This window comes from Triturus cristatus, chromosome 7 (assembly GCF_964204655.1).
Source record: "Triturus cristatus chromosome 7, aTriCri1.1, whole genome shotgun sequence".
NCBI lineage: Eukaryota > Metazoa > Chordata > Amphibia > Caudata > Salamandridae > Triturus > Triturus cristatus.
Window position 1 is genome coordinate 1105003754 of NC_140590.1, and position 13700 is coordinate 1105017453.

General features: G+C 44.9%; 1 protein-coding gene across 1 annotated transcript in view; it reads right to left on the reverse strand.

The window, feature by feature from the left end:
* The window catches only part of LOC146811161 (uncharacterized), a 262013-nt gene that overhangs the window by 96983 nt on the left and 151330 nt on the right, over positions 1-13700 (reverse strand). The window contains exon 7 of the mRNA XM_085618221.1: positions 4905-4967. Within this exon, the coding sequence (XP_085474347.1) occupies positions 4905-4967 (63 nt within the window). The remainder of the gene's footprint in view (positions 1-4904; positions 4968-13700) is intronic.

A 13700-nucleotide genomic window follows, 5' to 3' on the forward strand; every position in this document is an offset into this window, starting at 1 on the left:
ATGAGGCTCAGGGTCAGACTGATTTGCATATGGCCATGTCTGAACTGGGGTGGTGGAGTGATCTAAAGAATGATGATGGATTAAACCCAGATCAGTTGACTGGGGGTGAGTGTTTGATTTGCTCAAACGCTCCGTCCATCAGCCCCTTTGGTATCGCTTTGTTCGCCCTAAGTTGGCAGGGTATGCCCAGACGTGGGTCCCTTGCTCACTTTGCCACTGGATTCAAGATAGCCTGGCTTATAAGGGTTATGTACCCGAAACCGGTCTCAGGATGCTTGTTCTGGTCCAGGGAAGACATGGCTTGGCAGTTCGGGCTGGACTGTTCCCATGAGGCTCAGGGTCAGACTGATTTGCATATGGTCATGTCTGAACTGGGGTGGTGGAGTGAGCTAAAGAATGATGATGGATTAAACCCAGATCAGTTGACTGGGGTTGAGTGTTTGATTTGCTCAGATGCTCCATCCATCATCCCCTTTGGTATCGTTTTGTCTTGGATCCCTGCATCGTGGAATCTGCGTATTAGGGTGTAGTGAGAGACTGTGTTGAATGCCGCTGAGAAGTCAAGGAGAATGAGGGCTGCTGTTTCTCCTTTGTCCAGTAAGGTACGGATGTCATCTGTTGTGGTGAGGAGGGCGGTTTCGGTACTGTGGTTTTTTTCTGGAGCCGGATTGGGAGGAGTCAAGGATGTTGTGCTCTTCGATGAATGTGGCGAGTTGGCTGTTGATGGCTTTCTCGATGTCTTTCGCTGGGAATGGGAGCAAGGAGATGGGTCTGCGGTTTTTGAGGTCGGTGGGGTCCGCTGAGGGTTTCTTCAGGAGGGGGTTGATCTTAGCGTGTTTCCAGTCGTCAGTGAACAAGGCGGTTGCCAGGGAGCGGTTGATGGTGTGGCAGATCATGGGTGCGATGGATTCAGCGGCTCCGTTGAAAATGTGGTGGGGGCAGGGGTCCGTGGGGGCCCTGGAGTGGATTGACTTTATAGTCTTCCATGTGTTGATCGCTGGCTTTAGGGTGTCGGGGTGTTTGGTGAGGGTTCAGTGTGTTGCTTGTCTTCGTCGAAGTTGTCGTAGATGCTCTTGATTTTGTGGTGGAAAAAGGTGCTGAGTTTTGTCGCAGAAGTCTTCTGAGTGAGGGATGTCGGTGGACTCGCTGGTGGGTTGGGCGAACTTCTTGATGATGTTGAGGAGTTCTTTTCTGCTGTGTGCATGAGTGGAGATTCTTTCTTCAATTGCTTTATTCCTCGTTTTTCTAATGAGTTGGTGGTGGGCGTTGGTGGCAGCTTTGAAGCTGTAGTGGGCTTTTGTGGATTTGGTGTTCCTCCATGCCTTTTCAAGGTGGCGGCAAGTGCATCAGGACTCTTGAAGTTCAGTGGTGAACCATCTAGCTTTCTTGGCGTGTGTGTTGTTGTTTTTCTTGAGGGGGACTATGGTGTTGGTGCTGTCGGAGATGCATCTGTGCATTAGTGCAGTGAAAATACATTTTGCACAGAGGAAGCACTATTGATCATTGGGATTTTTTTAGGTGTGTATAGCTGTATCTGTATCTGTTCCAGGGACACTCAACACTTCACCTGAGATTTCTCCTCTTTGTAGGTGTATATATGTTATAAGTTCTTATAAAGCTCGTGGCTGCCCCAGCACCAGGGCATCCCAGTGCTAAAACTGACAGGAGCATGCAGGGAAAGATTTCACCTAAAGGTTAGAGAAAAGTCACGTTTTGAGCATTTTTCTGAAAGCCCAGTGGACTTGCATGCCCTGAGCAGCTAGAGGAATAGAATTTCATAGGACTGGTGCCATAGCCCTGAAAGAGTGCCCACCTGCTCTTACCCTGCGCACCCGGGGGACACAGACCAGATGCAGATCCGCGAAGCACAGGGCTCGAGCCAGAAAAAACGGTGAGCACAACCTGTTCAAAATTTGACCTTGGCCATGCAAGATCTTGTGTGTTGTACAGAGAGTCATAAAATAGACTCTCTGTTCTATCTGCAGCCAGTGAAGCAGGCTAAGAAGGTCTGAGGCATGGTAGTACTTAGGTAGTGCAAAAAGCATACAGGCAGCCACGTTCTGCGCCTGTAGTCAAATATTGCATGCTGCCCAGAATACTGAGCTTACACTCACTGTTGTCCAGTAGAGGCAATAAACAAAGCACAGTTTAACTTTGACAGCTTCTGCCACAATCTTAGAAAAAAACAACAAAGTTAAACTTCTGTGTGGTGTAAATAACGTAGTTGAAACTCTAATCTTCTGTGGTGTCCACAGCTAAAAGCCATTCTAATGTACTCTTCCGACATTGCACCAAGCCATGTTAAGTACAATACATTCATTGGGGAAAAGTAGAAGACCTTATGTGGAATATTGGGGTGAAAAGCAGATTCATGCTGTTATATGTGACAGAATGGATACGGAGGCTGATGGTTCCTGTAAAATGTGTAACACAGGAGTAATGTATAAATGTTGCTAGCCATGATATTCCAGCAGCACCTCCAACAAAGTGGACATCTATGTTTCAACTGGGGAACACCTTAAGTTGCTAGGCTTTTGGGACATTGAAAAATATGATATTACCAACATCCCAGGATATTTGACCAACCCTCTAGATTATTCAAGCAAGTCAGACGTATATTGGAAGTACTCTGACATTGGATGCCAATACCTTATGTCATTCTGTTTTCGAGCAACTAGATTTGGTGCTAATACAGTATAGATGAACAACATCTGCCTCAAACTTGACACTGACAAGACAGAGGTACTCATCTTCGGAAAAGGAAAGGACACACTCAGGAACAACGTATGGTGGCCACCAAAGTTGAGCCCAAACCCACCCAACATGCCTACAAAATCAGCTTCCTCCTCAGCTATCCAGCGTGTGCAGGGGACTGGTGTTCTGTTTTACCAGTGGATATCCACACAGATGGGAGAAGGGTGGCTCTCCCTACCCTTATGCACCACAATCCTCATTCAGTGCCAGAGTATACTTACCTGGGTATTGCCCAGGAGCGCCAATACCCTATAGAACCACCTACCAAACATTTTCATTATCCACAAAGAAGCAGGTAAGCGCTGTCTCCTCCGCTTGCTTCCTCACCTTCCAAATGCTAAGGAATGTCATCAGATGGCTCCCACCTAACACCAGGCAAACAGTCAAGCAAGCTATCATCACAAGCAAACAAGACTATGGCAACTCACTCTACCTAGGAATAAAAGCGTAACTCATGATGCGACGTCAGACTATCCAAAACACAGCAGCCAGACTCAACCTGGACCCCGCCAGATGGACCCAGTTCACCCCAAACCTCAGGTCACTCCACTGTCTACCAGTGGCAATGAGATGCCAGTTCAAGATGCTCACCCATGCTTACATAAAAAATTTCTAAGACTGCATGTCCTAGACGAAGCCTGCACTACCTAAATGACACTCACATGAGTGTGTTTTAAAATCGTTAACAAAATGTCATCAAGCAAACCAACTCAACATTCCATAATAAACCAATGAGCATAAGCGTGAAAATAAATTCTCAATCCAACGTATTTTGTTGCTTCTTTTATTCAAAAGCATGATTCAATGATGAATGTTGAACTTCACATTGCATTTGCATGTAGTAGACAAGCTCGAGATTTGGTGTTTCCAATGCATTTCGGGTGTATGCTTACATGGCATTATACAACATAGGACCGGCGTACCTCAGCAATCAAATGTATTTCCACCAACCTACCAGGAAACTCCATTCAAAATCCCTCTCCCTAGTAGCCACTAGACGCATCCTCCAGACGAACACCATCCCACCAAGTGGCTAAGACCTGGAACAAACCTCCCCCTACAACCTCTCACACTCGCCATTGCTCTAGCAGTTCAGGAAGGATCTCAAGACCTGGATGTTCAACCAATAGGAGAACATTCAACATGCGCTCCCAGCACCTCAAGACCCTCATGGTGATGAAGCAGTGCTCTACAAATCCTAATTGGTTGATTGATTTGATATCATAAATCTGATTGTATTTGATTTTCTGATATAGGTATTAGCAAGATAAACAAAAAGTTTCAGCCATTGCTTCTATTGTGGTACAAATATATGTCTTTTGTGCATCCAGTAATTTACACTGGCACATACATGATCTGGAACTGTAACAAGGAAATAATGGTTCTGGGTACTAAGGCAGACTCTGAAGTAGTGGACTAAACTGGAAGTGCCATTTCAGAACTGTTTGTAAAATCTTGAGATTACGCACTGATTTTTTTGAAAAACTGTGTTGCAAGAAAAAACTGTTAGCTCAATTTTTGTCCAAATTTTCTTGACAGTGGTTGCCCAGTAAAGATTCTTAACGGCTCAATTGATCTTAGTTTCTGTGAGGTACTACACCCTTTTTATGGACAGCAGTAACTCGGAGATCTGTTGTTCATTGGATGCTAACTGTGCTGGTGGAACTCCTTCTAACATCATGAGGTTACTGGCTGCATTAGGTTACTGTCACATAATGGAATATGAGTGATTTGGTATGGGGTCCTCGAAATACTTTAAAGAGGGAGAACAAACTTCTGTTACTCTGCTGCTCACAAACTTTCTTTCTCTATCAATTACAAACTACAGACCTAGTTATTCAACTCTTACACCAGACAAATATGGATTGGAGCAGAAAAGACTTTGAAAAGCCAAAGATGAAGAGTGCAGCCAACAGAGCCTTCTTCCCTTGTTTTATCTGCCCAAGTCAAACCCTGAGGTGATTCATGGCAGCTGAGACAGAACTACATTCAGGCGGAAATGCAGGGATTTAGTAGCTAATTTTTAAAGTCAAAACTATTAATTCTGAATGAAATAAGTGGAAATCAAATATGTAAAAAAGCAACATCAGAATCCCCTACATTTTCAGGATAGCCAATGCCAGTATTTCTAAGACAAGCACATGACTTACGGTCAGAGGGCACAGCAAGGAACCTCCCACACCAAGAACAGTACCGAGAAGCTCTACTCCAACCTGTAACATAAACAAAGAAAAGAAAACGTTACAGGAATCCATCCTCTAAGGCAAAGCTTCATACATCAAAACGATAATACCTTCACCTTTTTATATCTGTACATTTATTTTAGTACACATGAAAATTGGATTCCATAAGACCTCTTAGGAGAAGTGCTTGTTGCACATAATACTTCCATGCAAAGGAGCATCATTTCAAATTGAACAATTAAATATACATTTTTGATATTACCTCCTGGCGTCTAATAGGCCAGGACAGATACAAGTCAAGTGGCCTAACGATTCAGGACAATTGCACATGAGCAACACTTTTGCTCTTGCTTATCAAACTAGGGCCCAGATGTGCGACCATTTTTTGTGGCCACAAACCGGTAATCGCCCATTTGTGACCGCAAAGTCGGTCTGCCCTATGTACATACCCTATTTTGCGAGTCAGTAACCTATGATCGATTCACAAAATTGGGTTTGCGACTCGCTGTTAGGAAGAGCAGTGACAAGGGTGTCCCTTCCTAATAGCGAGTCTCATGTAAGATGTAAGATTGTTTTGCAGCCGCAATTGCGGCTGCAAAACACTAACAGTTTATCACCAGTTTTAAATGGGTGGTAAGCCACTCAAAAATGGGAAGGGTCCCCAGGGGACCCCTTCCCCTTTGGGACTGGCACTGGAAGTATATTTATAGAGCAGGCATTGGTCCCAGGGACTATTGCCTACTTACATTTAATTTGTCTTTCTTAAATGCATCTCTTTTTCCTTTCAGGAAAACAGGCTGCATTTTTTTTAAACTACTTTATTTAAGAAAGCAGTAACAGACATGGTGATCTGCTGACCCCAGCAAGCCACCATTCCTGGGAGTGCTAGCCATTCCCAATGGGGTCGCAAATTGCACCTGCCTCATGAATATTAATTAGACAGGCAATTTGCGACCCCATTAGGAATCACAAACAGTGTCTAAGTTTGAGACTCTCAAATAGGGTTGTAAATCTGGCCCCAAGTGTTGGAAAGTATAAAAGTCGAAAAGGAAGAAAATCCTAAATCACAATAGTACCTAAAATTGGCACCATACTTTGATGACTCGCACTAGAATATGTTTCAGTCAAATAACAACAATTCTTAATTTCTCTGCATTTCTGTAAGTACACTACAAATGAGACTTGTTTAATTATTTTTTTCAAATTGATTTGAACGTTTGTTTTTGATAGACTTCTTAAAAAATCCGGTGTGCCAAGATTATAGTTTACAAATAAAGTAGTAAAGTATTGTTTAAAGTTGAAACAAGTTAACTGATCACCCCTTCACATGATTGTGCTCCAAGCTTAACCTTGAACATGTGGACTCTGCTCTCTCACAGGACTGCATTACTTGCAAGTACATTTTGTGGCGTAAAATAGACTGCCCCATACAGGATACAAAATGTGACCTTAGCCATGAAGGCTGTGATAGTTTCTGCCACGTTTCTACTCCCTTATTTGGTAGAACAAACATTGGTACAGGTAATTGGTTGTGCCTTTCAATTGTGTTATCCTACCTTTTTTCTTTGCTGGTGCTTTTTGCCAATTCTGTTGTGCATCCACAAAAAGAATAAAACATGTCTGCTTGCGTGACCGCATTGGATGTCTGTATCATGATGCATCATGATTTATTTTCATTTTTGGAACATTTAGTTTACTGTTCCAAGGCAAGAAAGTAAAAAAGGACAGACAGGGCGGGTAGCAACATGTTAGCTGGAGGGGGAGGGAGCAACACGGAAAGTGAGGTGATGGGTATTTGAGGGAAAAGCAGCACACAACAGAGATAGCAAGAAAACAGATGCACTACCATGGAGTGGTGACAGAACTAGAAATAAGAAGTTCCCTAAGTATGAGCAGGGGTAAAATGCAAGACATCCAGTCAAAAGGATGATAAAAAGCTGTGCTCCATGAGATGTATAAACACAAGAAGAGATCAGAAAGCCGTCAAATGAGAAGCAAGCAAATGAGGTTGAGAAGAAAGCCAACCAATGGCTGAGCCACATGTGCTATAGGTTCTGCTATTGTCCACCATAGGTTTCCGACAACAGATTCCTAAAAGCTGCCTATAGGTGAGAACTAGAGGCTGGAATTCTTAATACATTTTACAGTCTCGACTGCAAGGCCCTGCAGACGGAACAGCGTGTTGAGCAGTTAGAGTGGACTAAGGGACGCTTTATGTAATTGAAAGAGGAGGTACTGTGAAATGTACTCACTATGAAATGTACTGTATAGGTATTTTCCTCCTTACATTTCACGTATTTACAACTTGAGGATTAGGGGGAAAAAGATTATGTGTATGCTAATGTGCCAAAGCTAGGATTAAAACCAGTGTTTAAGTAAATTCACCAGATCCCATATTTTTCTGTTGCCTAAAAATCATATTTCATTAAAGCAGCCACAATTAATCACTCCCAATATCAGCTACACTTTCTATGGAACAAATAGGTGCTTGAAAGTAAACTGTAACAGTTGTGTTGCACCATCTTAAGATGAAGTGTGCTGTGCTTAGGGAAGGCAGAGCGGTGATGTTAGAAATGGGATTTCTGGTTGGCTAAGGCTTGCACCAAAGCCAGGCAGAAACCCCCACTCTAGTCAGGGCAAGGGAGTTACACGCCAAAGATAACCCCTGGTAACCCCCTTGGTAGCTTGGCATGAGCTATCAGGCTTATCCCGGTGGCCATGTGTAAAGCATTTGCGCACGCACACTGCCACAACATCTCAGGCACACTACAAAAGGAACTCCACACAAGGTTATATAAAAAATAGCCTTTTTATTGTCATAAACACATTAGAAACATAATCACCCATTTACATTGTGCCAACCGGCACTAGGAAATATTTACAGGTGATTATATACAAGACAGGGCCAATTGGGCCACGGTCAGAACCATCAGATCGGGTAAGTAAATCTAAAACACAACCAGTAAATACTGGTACCATAATGACCTAAGCAGTATCACATTAGACATGAACCCACACTAGGCCCAAACCTCATCAGCATAAACACCTTACGCAATGGGCCTCACCAGCATAAACACATTATGCACTAACCCCATAAGCATAAACACATTACGCAAATAGGCACTCCCTGAAACATCATAACATGACATTAGGCATACACACATTAGGCCCAAACCTCATTAGCATAAACCCAGTACGTATTAGGTATCCCCAGCATAAACACATTAGCATAGATATCATGGGCCTAAATCATTCTTTTGGCAACACTCCTCGTAATAGACATATTACGCAATTTGGTAGAGCCTGGCGCTCTTTCAACGTCACCAAACTGCCCCCAGGCCAACTGGCCTTCTCAAAGGGCTTGAATGCCCTATGTCCCAATGTCAGGGCCGGATGCTCATTCAGCAGAAGAAAGTGCGCACAGGCACTGGCCTAAACGTTGCAGCTGTCCACTAGTTGCTGGGCAGCTGTGGAAAACTGTAGGCAGGGGCACTCCTGTGCCCTGAGTCCCCTACTAGTACTCTCTCCTAACCAACATGCCCACCATTGCAGCTGCCCACTGTCCAGCGGGGCAGCTGTTGCATAACTGGCCAACACAGGGAGAAGCATGGGCCCTTCTAGGTCCACTATAAACAATTATGCCAGTAACGTTGGAGCAGCCCACTGTCCTGGCGGGACTGCTCAGTCTCTGTGCCCCAACAACAAAGAGCCATCCCTCACCGGCTCTGTGGGTCAGGAATGCCCCCCACTCACCGGGTCTGCTGGACTCCTCCTGTGTCCTCCCTCCAGCCATCTCCAGTCCCTGGGATCTTCCTTGCTGGCGGGACTGGCACCACTTCTCCCGGTCTCAGGCGGCATTCACAGGAGAGCCCCCGCTCCTCGGGAGGTCTCGCTTTCTTTTCCTGGACTCCACTCTTCGCATTGCCCGGTCACACTGCTGCATGTGGGGCTCCCTTTACACAACAGGAACCCCGCCTGGATTATGGCACGGTCGCTTCTCCTCTCTACTCGGGACGCATGATCCACTGGGCAGCGGGTGGGTCTCTCTCACTCATGAGAGCCTCGCTGGGGGATCTGGCTGCACTTCTCTTGCAGTGCGGGGCTTCCCTTCACTCCTGGGAGCCCCGCGCTGCATTGGCGTCCCTGCCCACCTTTACTCTTCACTCGGGCCCCCTCCTGGGACCCGGGACTTCTCTTTGGTGCTTCGGGAGGTGGGGTGGGCTCCCATTCTCCCCTCGCACCAACACAGCCACAACGCCCGGTCCTGCCGCCGCCCCGCCGACATCGCTCAAGGATTGCCTGACTTCCGGGTCGCATTTGGCAGCGGACCGGCGGTTTCCCCTCTGTGACTTTTCCTCCGCAATATGCGGTAGACTCCTGTTTTCACATAAAGATATTAGTGGGGTGGGCACCCACCGTGATGGCAGATAGGCAGGGTGGGCACCCGCAAAATACCTCAAAATGCAGGGTGGGCTCCTGCCTCACTACTGCAGCACGGGGGAATACCTACGCTGGGGATTCCCTCTCTCCCTCTCTCTGCAGCGGTGTACTGCAAGGCCCACATGTTCTTCTCCCCTGATCAATTAAGATATAGTGCTCACGAGGCGCTAGGAGCCACAGCTCTTTGGCAAAGTGCCTGTAGTAAAAAGCATAAGTCCAGCAAGATGTCCTTAAAGATGAAAAGGGCAATGCAGGGCCCAGGGAGGCAAGTCCTCATGGTAGCCCCCCCTGGGTCCCAGCAGCAGAATGCCCTGGCAGGAACAGCACTCCAGAACTGAACAATTTAATGGGGCCACAGCCTCTATATTTATACTTAATTTCCCTTTGTGTCACAGCACAGGGTTTAGGGATACCAGTTAGTACTGGTATAGGGGAGCTTTGGAGCACTTTGTTTTGCTCAGCTCCTCTCTCCTTTGTCAGGTGGGGCTCGGTAATTAGACGCACCACAGGGGGCGGTGCCAGCATTGTGGAGGGAAGGCACAGTCCTATTCAGGTCCCTGGTGCAACTCCTCCCTCCCATCTGCATGCAGATCTCTCTATTCACCACTGGGCTGACTCACCCTGGCTCCTGGAATTCCCCACACCATCCAGCACCTCTCAATCACAAGCCAGACATGCACTCCACATCAGGCAGCACACAGAAATGCCAACTTCTAAAAGTGGCACTTCTCCACCAGTCACCCTAAATCTGCGCACACCATTGCGCAGCATTTATTCTCACGTGTTCGCACATACTAAACCCAACCCTGCACTCCTCTCATACCAGGAATTACCATGGACACACATATCCCTCATGCATTCCTATGGGAGGGCAGGCCCATCTCACCACACATACACAGAGAGCGCACGCACTTTACACTGGACCACAGTGCTAAAGTGCTCAGAGGCCTAAAATCACCACCACCAGGTTACAGAAAAAGGCTAGCAGAATGCAAAAAAGTTTCGGGGTGAACCTGCCAAAAGGGCCAAGTCCTAAAGGTGAGTACTATGTCTAGCTGCAGGATGTCTCAACAACTTAATACTCTGAATGCTCACCACTTACTATGAAGAGTGTTAGGAGTTAAGAGTTCAAATCTGCCAAGCATCCCTCCGATGTTGCAAAAACCAATTGCTATGTAGTATGTGCTACTATCATGTTTTTATAGTGCTCAGAAATATGCAAAGTGCATTATAAAAAACAAGTTATAAGTGTGCATTGACAGAGGATCCCTGTCTCTATAATGGGTTACAGACATGGCAGGTCTCAGTGTGGTTCATTTGTTTTCTGAAACAAAATTGTCTCATCTTTCATATCTGTACAATGTGGACCAAAATAATGTGTCACAAACATAATTGACTGAATAGATGAGTGCTGAACCATTTTGAGAAATTTGCTTGGAAACTCATTGATCCTGTTTAGAGGCGTAGGGGGTCACATCTCTGGTTCTTTACACCATTGCATAGCTCATAATTACTCCTATCACTTCATGTTGACGAGTGCCGGACTAGCGTGCCTTGACCCTTCAGTGTGTGGTTTGACTTAAACATAAAGGTATAGCATACTTTTCCCCCACATTCTCACACTCCAAATCCCTCTCTTCCCAGAAAACATAAGGTATACTGAACAGAAGCTCATTGATATTTACCCTGATCTCCACTTTCAATTCACAGCTAAGATGTTTTGAATAGTCTATAAGACCCCTGATCAAAAAATAAACAAGTGAAGATTTCTTCTCTTAGTGTCAAAAGAGTGGGAAGCACTATTTGACCTGGGAACAGTTTTGCTACATCAAATGATTTTAGAGTCATAAGGTCTTGATGCATTCTAATAATTGCCTTTGCTTATCCTTTCCTTGTGGAGTGGGAGTAAAAGGATGTGCTGGTCTAGACAAGTGCCTTATAGGTAAAGAGGTATATTTGCTTGAGGTATGAGTGTGTATTTATCCAAGAGAAACCCAGCACACACATTGCCAAATCCAACTCACAGCTCCCAGACCCAACCAGCAACTGGACAATGCATTTATCAGTGGGGAAGAAAACAAGAGAGGAAAGATCAATTAAGAAACCGAAATAAATAGAGATAAGAGGAAGAGAGGCACGATGGAGAAGTAAAAGCAGAATAATTGATGTGGGAGAAAGAAATGGGAAAACATTTAGAGGAAGGCTAAACAAAGAGCAAAAGGTGCACTGAGACAGGGGTTTTGGACATTAACTTTGTTAGCAGCTTCTGATTATCTTGGACAACTTGGTGGGATCCTTGTGACATATAGAAGAGTCATTTTGGTCCCACTGACACCACGGTTACACATGCACCTAGAGAGTCCCTTTACTTTAGCTCTCTGCTCCCCTAAGGACCTGGTTCTTGTTCCACTTCAACAGCACCCTCTGGTACCTGGGTTCTGTGCCACAGACTTTAGCACCTGTCTGTTTTTTTTCTAGCAAAGGAAAGTGCAGAGTGTGTTATGTGGTGGGTGTCTTTGCATGTGTTCTATTATCTCATCGGCCTGAGTTCTATGCTAAAGTTTCTTGTATAGATGGTAAGGTGGGAGGAATTCTATTTTGGTCAGTTGATGCTGGCACCTTGGAGAGGGCTGACACCATGTTGTGTCACCGATAAAGCTAATTGGAAAACCTACCCTAGTGTGCAGTGGCATCTTTTCATCATAACATTTTGGCAATGAGGATGGGATGTGGAGAAAGGTGGTAGACATAACCTGGGTGGTCCTGCAGATGTTACTGCGGGAGGCAATGGTATGGTGCTGATTGGACTGACACCGGATTGGATTTGAAGTGCCGAGTGGACCGTCGTCAGTTTTCGTTTGAAGTTGGATGAATATTTGGGAAGTATTCAACGCAAGCCCAGGTACTGTGGTTTTTTAAATACCAACAGGAAGGTTAATTTTCAAACTCACGGATGGGGTGAATGCTTGAATGCAGCCGTGAGAGCACAGGCCTGGAACTTGCTGCTGTAATATAGAGTGTGTTGCCTGCATTCTCTGCATCACTCAAGGAATGCAATCTGAGTCCCTGATTTAGCGCGTCGCTGCAACACAACTTACGCTGCACAAGACCGTATTTTGCCATCTAACAATGTAGTGAATCAGTCACAGTGGCGTAAGATGTGCATTCCCGGAAGTAGTGGGCCATGGCAGTGTTGTGCATACATCGTTTGCAGTGATTTGCACACCATTTCAACATCATTTGAAGGTCACAGAAATCCCCAAGATTTGTTTCAGCTGGCATGGCTGCTCACAGTAACATTATAACTCCACTATTTCTGTAAATCAAACGAGGTTGCCACCAATACCTTGGAGGATTGGGTGGAAATGATGGAGAATTTTATAATAGCATTGGCTGGACATGACTTTTTGCCAGCAAGGAAGAAGGCATTATATATAAGTGCACAAGGTAGAAAGGAGCAAAGGATTTGTAAATATTTGCCAATAGCTGTGGGACCCTATGGCCAACCCATTGCTAATGTGTCCATAGAGGCAATTAAACGCCTTCGGGGGCAGGTTAGCAAAGGAACTCAATTTTTTCATGGTACAGTATACGTTTTTTACTCACCCTTAGGTAGAACATGAATCGATAGATGAATTTGTAGCATGACTCAGAGAGCTTTTGATCAAATGATGCTTTGGCACTATGACAGATGAGTTGATTCGGAACCAGCTCATTGTACAGTGCAAAAACAAGAAAATTCAGGAGAGGTTATGGGCAGCAAAGAACCCCTCTCCTAAGGAGGTGATGGATTTGGCAAAGGTTATTGAGGAGCCTTAATTATATCTGAAGGAACTTAACGGAAAAGAGAAAGGGGGTGATATTTCCGTCATTAATGATGGAAGTCATAATGGAGAGGAAGAGGAGGATTTTGTTGTGAAAAAGAAAGATGGGAAGGGAACAACAGTGCCCACAGGCAAAGGTAAAATTAAGGAGTGCTCTAGGTTAGTTGTACATATCACATTGCAGATTCAAAGCGGTGTTTTGCTATCAATATAGCATGCAGATGATGATGCATAGGACACTATGTGTATGTATAAACACATACATATATATATATATAACAACAAAGACACTAACATATGGAACAAGGAATGTAAATCAAAAGTGACAGTGGTGCAGGAGGCAAGGAACAGTGATTATAGTGATATAATACTAGTTGTAGTGAAGGCACTGTTGAAGAGTATGTGTGAGAAAGAGGTGAAGCTCATGGTGGATTTGCGATCAATGTAAACCATCATTCCGAGGCACAGTGGAGTAACGTGACATTGTCAGCAAAGGATA